Consider the following 16961-nt stretch of genomic DNA (forward strand, 5'->3'; position numbering starts at 1 on the left):
GGGGAAGCTGGGAGGAGAGAGGCTGATGCTGGGGGGAGGCTGGGAGGAAAGAGGCTGATGTTGAGGAAGGCTGATGCTGGGAGAGGCTGATGCTGCGGGAGGCTCGGAGGAGAGAGGCTGATGCTGAGGGAGGCTGATGCTGGGGGAGGTTGGGAGGAGAGAGGCTGATGCTGGGGGAGAGGCTGCTGGTGAAGGCGGGGGAGAGCGGCTGCTGCTGGGGGAATGGGAGAGAGGGGCCAATCCTAGAGACAGAGGACAAGGGTTGAGGGATAGTGCAATGACAAAATCGATGGCGGGGGAGTGTAAGGACTCAGAATGAGAGGGGGGCAGCATTGGGAGCTCATTATGGAGAAGGGGCAGCATGTGTGGGCTCAGTATGGAGTGGAGCAATGTAGGGGAGTCAATATCAAGAGTGGGGTAGTGTGTGTGTGTGTGTGTGGGAGGGGTGTCTCAGCATAAGCGTTAGTGTGGTGGTCTTAGGATGAGTGGGGCAGCATGGAGGTGTCATTATGAAAAAGAGGAAGGCAGCATTAGGAGCTCATGGAGAGGGGCAACATGCATGGGACATTGTGAGGAGGGAACAGCATGCATGGGAAACTGTGAGGAGGGAGCAGCATGCATGGGACACTGTGAGGAGGGGGCAGCATGCATGGGACACTGTGAGGAGGGGGCAGCATGCATGGGACATTGTGAGGAGGGGGCAGCATGCATGGGACATTGTGAGGACGGTGAAGCATGCATGGGACATTGTGAGGAGGGGGAAGCATGCATGGGACATTGTGAGGAGGGGGCAGCACGCATGGGACATTGTGAGGAGGGGGCAGCACGCATGGGACATCTGATCAGAATGGTAACAAAAGAACCTCATGTTCTATTTAATTTTTTGCCTAGCGGCTTTAGATCATTGTATTTTTGGGATGTGCGATCCATGTCTTTTTCTTCATAGTATGGTATTTATATCAGTCTATCCCCCTCTTTTTTTGCTTGGATCTGCACTCTCCCCATTTGGCACAGGTGATTTTAATCAGCAGGAGACTGCAAGAGGGGTCAGCCTTCTTTTTGCTCCCAGTTCACATATGGGAGCCAGTGGGAGGTGAGTGCACAGCTCCTCTCACTGTGTGCTGGTGCTGTGTGGTGGCTGCTGTTGTGGTGGTGTGGTGTCGGTGGGGCGGCGCGGCCTGGAGCCTTGGGGGCTTTGCCTTGCAGCATGGGTGCTGTGAGGCACCAGGTCGCCCGCCCTGCTGGCGCTTTGTCGCTGCGGCGGTGGTCAGTGCACGGTGCCACACAAAAAGGTCAGGTTAGGGACCCACTCAAGAGGTTTGCCGTGACGTGGCAGTGGGCTTAATACAATCTGATCAGAATGGTAACAAAAGAACCTCATGTTCTATTTAATTTTTTGCCTAGCGGCTTTAGATCATTGTATTTTTGGGATGTGCGATCCATGTCTTTTTCTTCATACTATGGTATTTATATCAGTCTATCCCCCTCTTTTTTTGCTTGGATCTGCACTCTCCCCATTTGGCACAGGTGATTTTAATCAGCAGGAGACTGCAAGAGGGGTCAGCCTTCTTTTTGCTCCCAGTTCACATATGGGAGCCAGTGGGAGGTGAGTGCACAGCTCCTCTCACTGTGTGCTGGTGCTGTGTGGTGGCTGCTGTTGTGGTGGTGTGGTGTCGGTGGGGCGGCGCGGCCTGGAGCCTTGGGGGCTTTGCCTTGCAGCATGGGTGCTGTGAGGCACCAGGTCGCCCGCCCTGCTGGCGCTTTGTCGCTGCGGCGGTGGTCAGTGCACGGTGCCACACAAAAAGGTCAGGTTAGGGACCCACTCAAGAGGTTTGCCGTGACGTGGCAGTGGGCTTAATACAATCTGATCAGAATGGTAACAAAAGAACCTCATGTTCTATTTAATTTTTTGCCTAGCGGCTTTAGATCATTGTATTTTTGGGATGTGCGATCCATGTCTTTTTCTTCATAGTATGGTATTTATATCAGTCTATCCCCCTCTTTTTTTGCTTGGATCTGCACTCTCCCCATTTGGCACAGGTGATTTTAATCAGCAGGAGACTGCAAGAGGGGTCAGCCTTCTTTTTGCTCCCAGTTCACATATGGGAGCCAGTGGGAGGTGAGTGCACAGCTCCTCTCACTGTGTGCTGGTGCTGTGTGGTGGCTGCTGTTGTGGTGGTGTGGTGTCGGTGGGGCGGCGCGGCCTGGAGCCTTGGGGGCTTTGCCTTGCAGCATGGGTGCTGTGAGGCACCAGGTCGCCCGCCCTGCTGGCGCTTTGTCGCTGCGGCGGTGGTCAGTGCACGGTGCCACACAAAAAGGTCAGGTTAGGGACCCACTCAAGAGGTTTGCCGTGACGTGGCAGTGGGCTTAATACAATCTGATCAGAATGGTAACAAAAGAACCTCATGTTCTATTTAATTTTTTGCCTAGCGGCTTTAGATCATTGTATTTTTGGGATGTGCGATCCATGTCTTTTTCTTCATAGTATGGTACTGTGAGGAGGGGGCAGCATGCATGGGACATTGTGAGGAGGGGGCAGCATGCATGGGACATTGTGAGGAGGGGGCAGCATGCATGGGACATTGTGAGGAGGGGGCAGCATGCATGGGACATTGTGAGGAAGGGGCAGCATGCATGGGACATTGTGAGGAAGGGGCAGCATGCATGGGACATTGTGAGGAGGGGGCAGCATGATGTGAGGTCAATGTGCAGATCATATTTCATAATTGAGGAAGGTGTGGTGGGTATAATTTATACGGGAGGGCAGTGTGTAGTTTATTAGGGGCAGTGTGACAGTCACAGTATATAAGTGGGGACGGTGTGGTGGGAATATTTTATACTCATGCTATGTTTTGCTGTGCCTGTGGTGATCCCCATTGGGGGGGTTAGTGCCCTTTGTTTCTCATTGATACTTTTTCAAGTGTTTTACAGAGTAGATCTGCCTTAAACAGATGTCGTGTGCGAAAACTCAGTGTTACGTTGTCACTAAGGGGCGCGACCACTTAAAGTGCCTAGGGCAGCATGAAGGCAAAATACAGCCCTGCCTCAAACACACTTCCGCAAAAAAAAGTCCGTATGACACGGTCCGTTTTTCGGGTCCGTGTTCCGTATTTTTGGGGCGTTTCTCCGGTACGTATGGTATCCGCGTGATGGCGTATGCGAGCCGTGTGTGGGTGTGGAATGTCTGTGTTGACATAAAATACGTACGTGTGCAGTCCGTGTGCTGTCCGTTTATAAAGGCCCGCATTCTTACCCAATTAACGTGGTTAATCATTCATCATGAGATCCTGGTGTTGTTGTTTGCCATCAATTGACCTGATAGATTGGTAACAAGTGTTTCAAATTTTGTGATGAACAACGGACACGGATGATACTTGCTGAACACGGACATACTCCGTGAGCGGTCCGTGCAGGCACTGACCCATAGACTAAAGCGGGTGCGTGCCTGCGTGCTGCCGGCCAAAAACGGACATGTCGTCCATGTAGAAAACCGCACACACGTACTTACGACACGGACACACGTTCCGTGTGATTTTACGTACGTGTGCCATCTTCCATTGAATAACATGGGTCTCTGTGTGTACGTGTCTCCGGTACGTGCAAATACGTACCGCACACATACAAATTACACGGATGTGTGTTGCGGGTCTAAGAAATTCTGCTCTCCATGAGATTATGCTTTCCTCACTATTAGGCTATGTGCGCACGTGTTCGCTCTGCACCGCACAGAAAAGGTCCGCTTCAGAGCGCAGCTGAACAGCTGCGTTCTGAAGCGCATGGTGCCGGCAGAGAACGTGCGCCCTGCATGCTGCCTCTCCCTAAAGACAGCATGCAAACCGCACGGAAGAAGTGACATGTCACTTCTTAGAACGCAGCTATTCGGGCAGCATCCGAATCGCTGCGTTCTAATATGCCACGTGCGCACGGCTCCTGCACAATCTCCATAGATTATGCAGGGGACGCAGGATGCATGCAGTTACACTGCGGTGCAGAACGCAGCGTAACTGCATGCAATACGCACACGTGCGCACATCCCCTTAGGCTATGTGCCCATGGTAGTCTGTATCTGCGGATTTTTCTGCATCAAAATCCGCAGCTTTCCCCCGGAATCCACACCTTTTTATAGGTGCGGATTTTGTGCGGATTTGACGCGGATTTTGTTGCGGATTTCGCGATTTTTTTTAATTCAATTGAATAGGCAAAATCCGCACGAAAATCCGCAACAATAATTGACATGCTGCAGATTTTTCTGCACGAAAATCTTCACGATTTCCGCTGCAGACAAATCCGCAGCGTGGGAACAGCATTTCCCAAATGCCATAGCAATGGCTGGGGAGTAGCTGTGCTGCAGATTTCAGGAAAATCCGCGGCTTTTCCGCGAGAAATCCGCAGCAAATCCGCGCATTTTCCGCAGCGTGGGCACATACAGTGCCTACAAGTAGTATTCAACCCCATGCAGATTTAGCAGGTTTACACATTCGGAATTAACTTGGCATTGTGACATTTGGACTGTAGATCAGCCTGGAAGTGTGAAATGCACTGCAGCAAAAAAGAATGTTATTTCTTTTTTTATTTTTTTTTTAAATTGTGAAAAGTTTATTCAGAGGGTCATTTATTATTCAACCCCTCAAACCACAAGAATTCTGTTTGGTTCCCCTAAAGTATTAAGAAGTATTTCAGGCACAAAGAACAATGAGCTTCACATGTTTGGATTAATTATCTCTTTTTCCAGCCTTTTCTGACTAATTAAGACCCTCCCCAAACTTGTGAACAGCACTCATACTTGGTCAACATGGGAAAGACAAAGGAGCATTCCAAGGCCATCAGAGACAAGATCGTGGAGGGTCACAAGGCTGGCAAGGGGTACAAAACCCTTTCCAAGGAGATGGGCCTACCTATCTCCACTGTTGGGAGCATCATCCGGAAGTGGAAGGCTTATGGAACTACTGTTAGCCTTCCACGGCCTGGACAGCCTTTGAAAGTTTCCTCCCGTGCCAAGGCCAGGCTTGTCCGAAGAGTCAAGGCTAACCCAAGGACAACAAGGAAGGAGCTGCGGGAAGATATCATGGCAGTGGGGACATTGGTTTCAGTCAATACCATAAGTAACGTACTCCACCGCAATGGTCTCCGTTCCAGACGAGCCCGTAAGGTACCTTTACTTTCAATGCGTCATGTCAAGGCTCGTCTACAGTTTGCTCATGATCACTTGGAGGACTCTGAGACAGACTAGTTCAAGATTCTCTGGTCTGATGAGACCAAGATCGAGATCTTTGGTGCCAACCACACACGTGACGTTTGGAGACTGGATGGCACTGCATACGACCCCAAGAATACCATCCCTACAGTCAAGCATGGTGGTGACAGCATCATGCTGTGGGGCTGTTTCTCAGCCAAGAGGCCTGGCCATCTGGTCCGCATCCATGGGAAGATGGATAGCACGGCCTACCTGGAGATTTTGGCCAAGAACCTCCGCTCCTCCATCAAGGATCTTAAGATGGGTCATCATTTCATCTTCCAACAAGACAACGACCCAAAGCACACAGCCAATAAAACCAAGGCCTGGTTCAAGAGGGAAAAAATCAAGGTGTTGCAGTGGCCTAGTCAGTCTCCTGACCTTAACCCAATTGAAAACTTGTGGAAGGAGCTCAAGATTAAAGTCCACATGAGACACCCAAAGGACCTAGATAACTTGGAGAAGATCTGCATGGAGGAGTGGGCCAAGATAACTCCAGAGACCTGTGCCGGCCTGTTCAGGTCTTATAAAAGATGATTATTAGCTGTAATTGCAAACAAGGGTTATTCCACAAAATATTAAACCTAGGGGTTGAATAATAATTGACCCACACTTTTATGTTGAAAATTTATTAAAATTTAACTGAGCAACATAACTTGTTGGTTTGTAAGATTTATGCATCTGTTAATAAATCCTGCTCTTGTTTGAAGTTTGCAGGCTCTAACTTATTTGCATCTTATCAAACCTGCTAAATCTGCAGGGGGTTGAATACTACTTGTAGGCACTGTAGCCTAAGAGTTACTAGTCGGTGGTGTGTTGTCCAATCAGCAGAGACAGTGCAGGTGCACACCCCTTTGACAAGGGAATGATGACACCCATTTGTCAATTTTTTCATAAATCACTAGAATAACGGAGGAAAGACACAATGCACAGTTCCTCTGGCTTTGGGGCACACGACCTACAAGTTAAACCTGTGAATGCCATATTACTGTAGTATGAAACCTTATGTCAGTTACTTTCATTTTCAAATGAACATAAAGTATATAGTATAAGTCATAGACAGATCCGATTTCACAATTCAACCTGCATACATTATTGCACAGATGTCTTAGACCTGATGAGGCAGTTGTACTTACTTTCAAAATGCATGTCAAAATAGTTGTGTAATTCTTTGTGAAAAGTTAGCAAATCTCTGTCCACCATGTCTGAATGACAAACACTTCGTGCCATTGTGGCGCCCTGGACAAGCCAGGGGCCACAGAGCACAACACCCACACGCCCCACACTCCCAGCAGGCACACCAAAGCCAGAACACAAAACCCTTGTTGCCTTCCTCCAGGGGCTGATGATCACACCAGGGGGTGGGCCAGGCGGTTGGTCCCGCCCACCGAGGAGTTCACAGTCCTGGAGGCGGGAAAACCAGGCAGATAGAGTTTGGAGAGGAGTGAGGACAGTTGAGAAGTGAAAATGAGAGATGAGAAAAGTGACAGCTAAGCAGCCTGAAGTTGGTCCGGGTGTGTGGCCCGGACAGATCAGCAAGGTTGGCAGACGGTGGTGACCGTCTGCAGGAGTGGCCGATTGGAGTCTACCGTAAGGACCGTGGACGGGCGGTGGCCCGGCGGTACCAGACCGGTACACAAAGAGGAGCCAGCACCATCTGGCAGGTGCTTTTCGGACCCCGGCAAGGCTAGGAGTCGCCGTGAATTTGCCAAATCCGTTAGTGAAGGGGACCTCCTGGGTTTCCAAACAATCAAGTCCCGACAGAAGGCAACAGTCCAACCAAGTGAGAGAGACACCGCCACTGCCAAGGCAACCGTTTCTCAGAGCCAGTGCCTGCGGGCAAAAGGGGCTCCTCCGGCCCATATCCAAGCCGGGGAGCGGGTTACCGGTGGGAACCCATTGGAACCGTACGGACATCTTAGGTGCAGGGAAAGGCAGTTGCCACCAACCCGCTGGGAGCAACAACACCGCAGCCGTCTGTGGGACCCGTCCATCCAGCCGTGTGTTTTACCGAGAACTGTGTCTTCATCATTGGGCTGAGTGAGTACCACAGTGCCGTGCGGCACAGCGCTGCCCCCGCGACCCTGCACCTCGCCGGGCCCCGTAGCCCGCCTGCCATCAATCCCTACCCCATCACCGGGCCCCGGGACAACCAACCCCCTACCCACAGAGGGGAGAAATAACAACCAAGCTGCTCCCTCTCACCGCTCCCGGGATCCCCGTCCAGAGCAGCGGTGGTGTCACCATTATCACCGCAACTGTGGGTGGCGTCACGGACAATAAATCCCCACATTCAAATCCCCTTTTCACTCATGGGCGAGGAACGCCGTTCGAGTCCCCGGGATCCGGCCCACCGCTCGAGCCACCACCGAGCAGCAGCAGCGGCCGCAGCAGCAGCGGCAGCCGGACCCGAGCAGTGGGAAAGCGCAGCATCCCCTCCTCTGCCCGCAACACCATTCCTCCCTGTCACTGCTGAATTTCAACCCACATGGCCTGAGTGATAATTCCTCAGTGTCCCTCCTCCCTGTCGATTGACGGCTAGCTTGATTGAAAGCTACTGTGTCCTAATCACCCAACTAACCTCTTTGACAGCTCCTCAGTGTCCCTCCTCCCTGCCAATTTATATGTAGCTTGAATGAAAGCTACTGTGTCCTGTCACCCCACTTTACCTCCATAACAGTGTCTCAGTGTCCCTCCTTTCTGCTGCCAAGCCTCCACCCACCTAGATTTACTGACAGACACTCAGTGTCTCTCCTCCATGCTGCTGCTGAATCTCCTTTCACTTAGCCCAAGTGATAGCTCCTCAATATCCCACATCCCTGCCGACTGACCGTGTTCTCTCATCCCACCTATCCTCCATGACAGCTTCTCAGTGTCCCACCTCCCTGCTGCCAAACCCTCCTTTAGGCCTCTGCCACACTCACGGGAAAATCACGCACGTGCCAGGAGACACATATTTCCCCTGCGTGTTGCGTGCAGGTAAGTACGTGTCTCTGGTACGTGCGGGCCACGTGTGTTCTACATGTGCTATCCGCGATAGCACACGTAGAACCGGTAATTTACATACTTACGTGGTCCTTCCTGCTATCCGCGCTGCTGTTCGTGGTGCTGATCTTCGGTCTTCAGCCCTCCCGTCTCCCCGCTGCTGCTGCTGCCAGGCAGTGAAGTGAATATTCAATGAGAATAATGAGCGGCGGTCGGCAGCAAGTGGCAGCAGCGGCAGAGACAGGAGGGCTGTAGAAGGTGAGTTAATGTTTTTTTTTTTTTTCACTGACACGTGTGTTTTCTCCGGCGCGTGTCACACGGGACCGCATCCACACTACACCCGTGTGGTACGGGTGCGGGCCGTGTAACACCCGTGCTGCGGGAGAAAACACTGACATGTCAGCGCTTTGAAAAACGCACACACGTACAAACGCACACGGACACACGTTCCGTGTGGTTTTACGTGTGTGTGCCTGCTACAATAGGGTAGCATTGCTTAACGTGTCTCCGTGTCGCCGGTACGTGTAAAAAATGACAAACACGTGCCGGCGGCACGGATGTGTGTCGCAGGCCTTACTGATAGACACTGAATGTCTCTCCTCCCTGCTGCAGCTGTATCTCCTTTCACTTAGCCTAAGTGAAAGCTCCTCAATGTCCCTCCTCCCTCCGATTGATATGTAGTTTGAATTAAAGCTACTCCGTGTCCTCTCCCACTAAGGGTACTTTCACACATCCGGATTTTTGCTCTGCGGCACAATACGGCGTTCTGCAGAAAAACCGCAACCGGCTTTTATAACGCCGGTTGCGGTTTTTTTTGCATAGACTTACATTAGTGCCGCATTGTGCCGCAGGGGCTTGCGTTCGGTCCGGTTTTTGCCGCATGCGGCAGATGTAGCCGATGCGGCGGCCGGATCGAACGTTCCCTGCAACGTTTTTTGCTCCGGCAAAAAACACCGCATCGCGCCGCATCCGGCCGCTGCGGCGCATTTTTCAATGCATCCCTATGGAGGCCGGATGCGGCGCGATGCGGAAAAAACCGCATCCGGTCGCCGCATGCGGTATTTTCCACTGCGCATGCTCAGTAGCATGCCGCAACCGGAAAAAACCGGACCAGCCGCATGTAAAAACTTATGCAAAGGATGCGGTGTTTTCACCGCATCCGTTGCATAGTTTTCACAGCCGGATTGAGCCGCAGGGCTCAAACCGGATGTGTGAAAGTAGCCTTAGGCTGCTTTCACACATCCGGATTTTTGCTCTGCGGCACAATACGGCGTTCTGCAGAAAAACCGCAACCGGCTTTTGTAACGCCGATTGCGTTTTTTTTTGCATAGACTTACATTAGTGCCGTATTGTGCCGCAGGGGCTTGCGTTCGGTCCGGTTTTTGCCGCATGCGGCAGATTTAGCCGATGCGGCGGCCGGATCGAACGTTCCCTGCAACGTTTTTTGCTCCGGCAAAAAACACCGCATCGCGCCGCATCCGGCCGCTGCGGTGCATTTTTCAATGCATCCCTATGGAGGCCGGATGCGGCGCGATGCGGAAAAAACCGCATCCGGTCGTCGCATGCGGTTTTTTCTACTGCGCATGCTCAGTAGCATGCCGCAACCGGAAAAAAACGGACCAGCCGCATGTAAAAACTTATGCAAAGGATGCGGTGTTTTCGCCGCATCCGTTGCATAGTTTTCACAGCCGGATTGAGCCGCAGGGCTCAAACCGGATGTGTGAAAGTAGCCTTAACCTCCAAGACAGCTTCTCAATGTCCCACCTCCCTGATGCCAAATCTCCACCTATCTTGCCTGCCGGACAATCAATGGCCCTTCTCTCTACTGCTTCTGAATCTCCACAGACCTTGCCTTACTGACTGACTCCCAATGTCCCCTCTCCCTGCTGAATCTCCTTCCACTTAGCCTGATTAACACTTCCTCAGTGTCCCTCCTCCCTGCTGAGATATCACACTGCTCCTTAAAGCTACAGCTGTCTGAATGGGTTGGCAAAACCTGAATACTCTTGGACTCGTGAGCTCTCTCACTTTATTGCAAGGTTGATAAAATGCTCTTTTTAATATCAGGAAGGATTAATCAGCTGTTCTGAAATGGGTTGTCAAAGTAAGTACACCAGTCTCTTCAGGTCTAAGTGATTGATTTAATAATGCATACAGTTTGTATTGTGACAGGGCTGCTTTAAGAACAAGAACGTCAGAGTATCAAGAGGTTAATTGAAAAGCATTTGTTTACCAGGACAATGTACCACCATTTATGAGATAATGTGATTACGATAGAACTGCGCAGCACATGGCCGAGGACTCATTTGTTTTTTTTGTTTGTTTGTTTTTTTCAGGTAATACAATTTTAAATCCACTTTAAAGGAAATTATTTTCAGCGGTAATGAAGAATAAATGTAATATGGCAGACGCGCGTCTCGGCTGAAATATACTTTTTGCTTATTTCCATGTAAACAACAAGGGTCACTGATCAATAGGCCAGAAACACTGTGCAGCGTGTTACTGATTTATAAAGAAGTATTCAATATAATAAATAGCACAGATTTGGCTCCGTCATTTTCAGGTGGTATGACAACACACTATAAGTTCAGAGAACAAACTGAAAGAGTTAATGGGAATCTGTCAGCAGGTTTTTTGTTATGAAATCTAAGGCAGGCTTTACACGCTGCGACATCGCTAGCAATTGCTAGCGATGTCGTGCGCGATAGCTCCCGCCCCCGTCGCACATGCAATATGTGGTGATTGCTGCCGTAGCGAACATTATCACTACGGCAGCGTCACACGCACATACCTGGTCAGTGACGTCGCTGTGACCGCCGAACAATCCCTCCTTCAAGGGGGAGGTGCGTTCGGCGTCACAGCGACATCACCGCGACGTCACTAAGCGGCCGGCCAATAGAAGCAGATGGGCAGAGATGAGCGGCCGAAACATCCCGCCCACCTCCTTCCTTCCGCATTGTCGGTGGACGCAGGTAAGGAGATGTTCGTCGCTCCTGCGGTGTCATACATAGCGATGTGTGATGCCGCAGGACCGACGAACAAAATCATACCGGCAGTAGTAACAATATTAAGGAAAGGAGCGACGTGTCACCGATCAACGATTTTTGACGTTTTTGCGATCGGTGATCGTTGCTCCTATGGTTTACACGTTGCGATGTCGGTAACGGAGCCGGATGTGCGTCACCACAACGACGTGACCCCGACGATATATCGTTACCGATGTTGCAACGAGTAAAGACCGCCTAAGAGTAGAAGCAGAGACCTCGATTCCAGTGAATTGTCACTTTTGGACTGCTTGGTGCAGTTTTGCATGAATCCTTGTTTTATCTGCTGTAGATGTAGCAGTGCTCAAACTGAGTTGTGTATAACCCCGCCCACACCCCTGATTGGTAGCTTCTTGTGTGCATTATGAGCAAGCTGCCAATCAGTGGGGGGGGCAGAGATACCCAACTTATCTGAACTGGCATGAGACATAGTTCTGTAGTGCTAAGGCCCCATCACACACTGAGATAAATCTTTGGCAGATCTGTGGTTGCAGTGAAATCATGGACATATTGTTCCATTTGTACACAGCCACAAACCTGGCACTGATTGTCCACAATTTCACTGCAACCACAGATCTGCCACAGATCTGCCACAGATCTATCACAGATCTGCCACAGATCTGCCACAGATCTGCCACAGATCTGCCACAGATCTGCCACAGATTAATCTCTGTGTGTGACAGGGCCTTTAATTTCCTGATGATAAAACACTGATTGTATTGAAACTACAACAATCATTCCTGGAATCAGGCTCTGTGTTCCTACATTATGCTGCTGTCAGATTATAGAATAGCAAAAACCTGCTGACAGATTTACTTTTAAATGCCCCAAGTTATGTCAAAAGCAAAAATAAAGTGAGAGGGTTCCAGATGGAAATGCCAAGATGTGATCCTTGATTGTTCATCTCTCCTGTGGCCTCCCATTTTTTATGAGACTGATGGATGAATTGAGGTACTGCCCATCTCACTGTTCTGCTGACATTGTGACTGTAGGTAATTAGGATCAGACAAAGGAGCCCTGTCCCCAATTTTTGCTGTTGTCCGAATCCCGCTGCTCCCCTGAGCTTGCTGTTTTGGTACGGTTCCAGAGATATATGGGACTTTCTATTTGGTGCAAATGTTTCTGCTCTTAGGCTCCTCTGGGGCGTATCTGTAGGATGCTCTGCCTAATTACGATTTAGTAAAGACTATAAATTAGCACGAAATAAAAAAAATCTCATCTCTCTGGAACAGTATGGCGGATTTATAAACAAAACAAAAAGAATATGCTCAGGTGACCAGCAGGAAGAACAAAAATGGCGGCTTTTCACCTGGAGACAGGTCCCTTTTAAACCCTCCTTCTTATGGGCCCCATAAGAGCTACATAATCCATGTTTTCCTATTAATTAAATGCACATCTGCCTACCAGACCTGCCGATAGAAGTCAGAGAGAAAATCCCACATTCACACCTCTACATTCATTGTTTACTGCCATTACGTGCTCAAATTTAGCAGGAGTTTAGATCAGATCTATTGGCTATTAGGTAGTACTTAAAGGGATATTCCCATCACAAACATCATATCCCAATATGTAATAGGTGTAATAATAATAATAATATTAGCAAATACCTCCAGTTAGAAATGTAGAACAGTTCTTCTGCTTGACTATGTCGCTTACCTCATGTTCAGGGCATTGCAGAACCTTAGGTATCCATGGTTATTACCACACATATTTACTTAGTTAGTGAGTTGCTCATGGTCGTAACCATGGATACCTAAGGTCCTACAATGCCCTGAACATGAGGTAACCGACATAGTGAATCAGGAGAATATACTACATTCCTAATTGGAGGTATTTGCTAATATTATTATTATTATTACACCTACTACTTATGAGGATAGGATCTTGGAGATTGGAATACCCCATTAAAGGGAACTCGCCAGGCGATTCATCCTGCCCAGCGGGAATTAAATGATTATTTTCTGTAACGTTAAAAGATCCAGTCGAGGACCGCAGCTGGAGAAAAGACTAAAGGCTGCTTTACACGGTACGACCGATTGTGCGATTTCACAATCGATCGTACCCTTCCCGTCCTTTTTGCGTCACGGGCAAATCGCTGCCCGTGTCGCACAAAGTTAGTAACCCCCGTCACACATACTTACCTCTCGTGCGACCTCGCTGTGGGCGGCGAACGTCCACTTCCTGGGGTGGGAGGGACGTTCAGCGACACAGCGACGTCACACGGCCGCCGGCCAATAGAAGCGGAGGGGCGGAGATGAGCGGGACGTAAACATCCCGCCCACCTCCTTCCTTCCACATAGAGCCGGCGGCGGCCGCGGGAGGCAGGTGAGCTGCTCATCGTTCCCGTGGTGTCACACGGAGCGGCGTGTGCTACCACGGAAATGGAAACGATGGTCAACTAAATTAAACGATATTATGGAACCTAGCGAGCAGTACCCGACTCACGATTTGTGAGCGATACTGCGTCGCTAGGAGGTGTCACACACGCCAGCGATGCCGGATGTGCGTCACAAAAACCGTGACCCCGACGATCTATCGCACGATAGATTGTCTGGTGTAAAGCAGCCTTTAGTCCTGCACCGACCCAGTTGGCTTTACCAAACACTGCTCCAGGTGATTGACAGGTCTCTAGGGATGGGACGGACCTGTCAATCACCTGCAGTGGCGCTGGGAGAAGCAGATTGGGGACGGTGCCGAACTAGTCTTGTCTCCGGCTATGGTCCCCGGTTGGATCTTTAAAATATATTTTCTCTGAGTGTTTAGAATAATGTAACTGGCTGCAATCACGCCACCACGATCTGATTCAAGCTGCTCGTGACCTGAGCAGCATGAATCAGCTGACACGTGCCCTAAAGGGGTTGTACATTACTCAGATAACCCTTTATCAATTGTTATATTATCCCATATAAAATAAAATCAGTCTATACTCACCCCCAGTGCTGGTGCAGTCCCAGCGATGTCGGCACCTGGTCTCCGGGGGGCATATGAGACATTTTATGCCACATGAGCACTTCACACAATCAGCGGCCACTTCATTCTCACTTCCTTCAGATGTAACGGACATTTGGAGGCGTTTAGAAAGGTCTCATTTCTTCTGGGTTTCAGATTCGTCTGAAGGAGGCGAGACTGAAGTGACCACTGATGACATGAGGGCTCACATAGCATAACAATGACACGTGAGCCCCAGGAGACTAGGCAAAGACACTGCAGGTCAGGTAAGTACATACGGTTTTTATTTTATATGGAGGATTATAATAATTGAGAAGGGTTGTCCAGTAGTTGACTAACCCTGTAAATAAAGGTAGACGACAGCACCACTTCTTCTAGGTGATCCTCCTGCCATGGGTTATTACAGACATAAATCTAGAAGTAAAGACACAACCCATATAAGTGACTGTCTCCTGCCAGGTGGGTTTTCTGTAGTGCCCAGGATGAGGTGGCATTTACCTATCGCCACATACCCTGAACTTCAGAAAACCTGGAGAAGGACGTTACTGCCTGAAATCTTTTTCATGCATAATCACTAGTGGTGGCAACAATTCTTTTCTTTCTTTCAATGGCCTTCAGCTCGATCTCGAGCCATGGTGACTTGATGGATGAACGCTTTGTAGGAAGATCGATCTTGTGTAATCCTAGATAGGTTCACTAGGGTCTTCTCCACCATTATCTTGATAGTATCAAGCCATCGAGTTGCTGGTCTTACTCTTCACGATAAATCATAAAAAGGTTTGTGCCAACTTTGCAGGTTGTCCTTTATCGATAGGATAGGAAAAAAATGTCCCAATTTCTGGGGCTCCAACTGATCGGACCCCCACCAAAGTAGAGATGCACATGCTCACGCTCCAATCAAATCAGATGGGATTTTATAGATCGGTGGAAGTCAGATTTCCATCAATTAGGAAGATATTCCATATTCTTCGGATAAGGTAAAGTGTTCAAAATTGGCAATGACCACTTAAATTTGGAATGTATCTAGGCCAAAGGCGGACTCTACTCCAGCCTTGCTTTATTTAGGGCCTTAGGTAATGGGTATTGTCCTGCTAGGACCTCACATCTCTGGACCTAAATTTCTTTTAATTTTTTAAGAGCGGGTTGTCGTCAATCGATGGGAGGACATTATCACTGACTGACAGGGACATGAGGAGAGAATAGTTAAGAGGTGAAGAAATGTTCTCATGGGCTCAAGCAGGTTTGTAGTTTGAGACTGGAACGCATGAAAACCAAGGTTGTTCCCAAAAAAGACATATTTGACAATGGCTTCTTCATTTTGAATGAATAGACATTAAACGGTTGAGAGAAAGCGCCACAAACTTGAAAGAAGAATTCTTCACACCCCACATGTGGATTTTGGAGCGTTACAAAAGAGCTACTGGCTGGGGCCACACGGGGACTACTGCGATCCCCTTGCATCATGACACTCGGCTCAAGCTGGCAGTACAGCAGAGCCGAGTGTCATGCGTGTGTCCTTGCTACTGAGGTCCGTTCGTGCGAGCAGACCTCAGCTGCGGGGGGCGGGCCGGCACTCAGGAGGGGAGGGAGGGATTTCTCTCCCTCTCTCCTGCATAGTCGGCTATTGCCATTCTCACACTGCACTAGCGGTACACCGGTGTACCGCGAGTGCAGTGCGATTTTTCTCTCGCCCCATTCACTTGAATGGGTGCGAGAGAAAGAGTCTCGCATTACAATCGCAGCATGCTGCGATTGTTTTCTCGGTCCGATTAGGGCTGAGAAAATAATCACTCATGTGCGCTGTCACACAGGCTAGAATTGGTCCGAGGGGAATGCGATGTTTTATAGCACTCCACTCGCACTGTTTTTATCGCCGTGTGGCTTAGGCCTTAGCTGGAGATACGATTTCAAGGTTTTTTACTTTAAGATACCTGGAGGGAGTCAAAAGTGCGACCTCACCTATGAGACACTGATGGAATGTACTACAAAAAAAACCCATTGAGTGTAATATTTTCTGACTTTTAGAAATATCCTGATGGAGAGTCATTTCAAAGCCATACACCAGAAATCATTCTTCAAGGCAACTGACACTTACCCCTTCCACATACTGCAGCATTCGGCGGGTGCTCTCCAGTGACTGAAAGGCAAACACAAAAGTACTTCATTAACCACACAAACGTGTCTGTAGAAAACTGCTGTATTTTAGATTGTTTTAGTTTTTACATTAACAAATATTTTTCTTAGTTTACTAAAAAACAAATTTTCCATCCAAAGGAGAGTTCTTTAAAGCTTTACCTAAGGCCTCCTTCACACGTCCCTGAAAATCACGCATGTTTTTTCACGGACGTGAAAGGTGAGGTTTCTGTGCAAAATATCGTGATTGTATATGCGACTATGTGGATTCCTTTAGTGGATATACACACACATACATACAATCAGCTTTATATATTAGATTTCTAAAATTCATACATAATTAATGAAAATGAACAAGTGAAACATATTCCTCTAAATATTGGGAGGAACGAAATAGCTTAAATGAAATAATTAGTTTAGATGCTTTTCAGATTGACACCTCTGATATATGATATTATTATCACATCACCCGGCACGGCCACACTCTCTGGACAGGAGTGTCTCAGCTACATAGGAATACATGCAGCTGAACCGCTTCTGGCAGGAAAGTGTGCGGCCGTGCCGGTAATGCCGATGCGAGGCTCACTGAGTCACTCGCAAGTGTAACTCCGGCCTTA

The 16961-nt window shown here is 49.0% G+C and overlaps 1 protein-coding gene across 2 annotated transcripts in view; it reads right to left on the reverse strand.

Moving 5' to 3' along the window:
• SNAP25 (synaptosome associated protein 25) overlaps nt 1–16961 on the reverse strand; it is a 231182-nt gene that overhangs the window by 67712 nt on the left and 146509 nt on the right. For both annotated transcript variants that reach the window (XM_075339297.1, XM_075339296.1), the window contains exon 3: nt 16307–16348. In XM_075339297.1, coding sequence (XP_075195412.1) covers nt 16307–16348 — 42 coding nt within the window. The remainder of the gene's footprint in view (nt 1–16306; nt 16349–16961) is intronic.

Source organism: Anomaloglossus baeobatrachus, chromosome 3 (genome assembly GCF_048569485.1).
Source record: "Anomaloglossus baeobatrachus isolate aAnoBae1 chromosome 3, aAnoBae1.hap1, whole genome shotgun sequence".
Classification (NCBI taxonomy): domain Eukaryota; kingdom Metazoa; phylum Chordata; class Amphibia; order Anura; family Aromobatidae; genus Anomaloglossus; species Anomaloglossus baeobatrachus.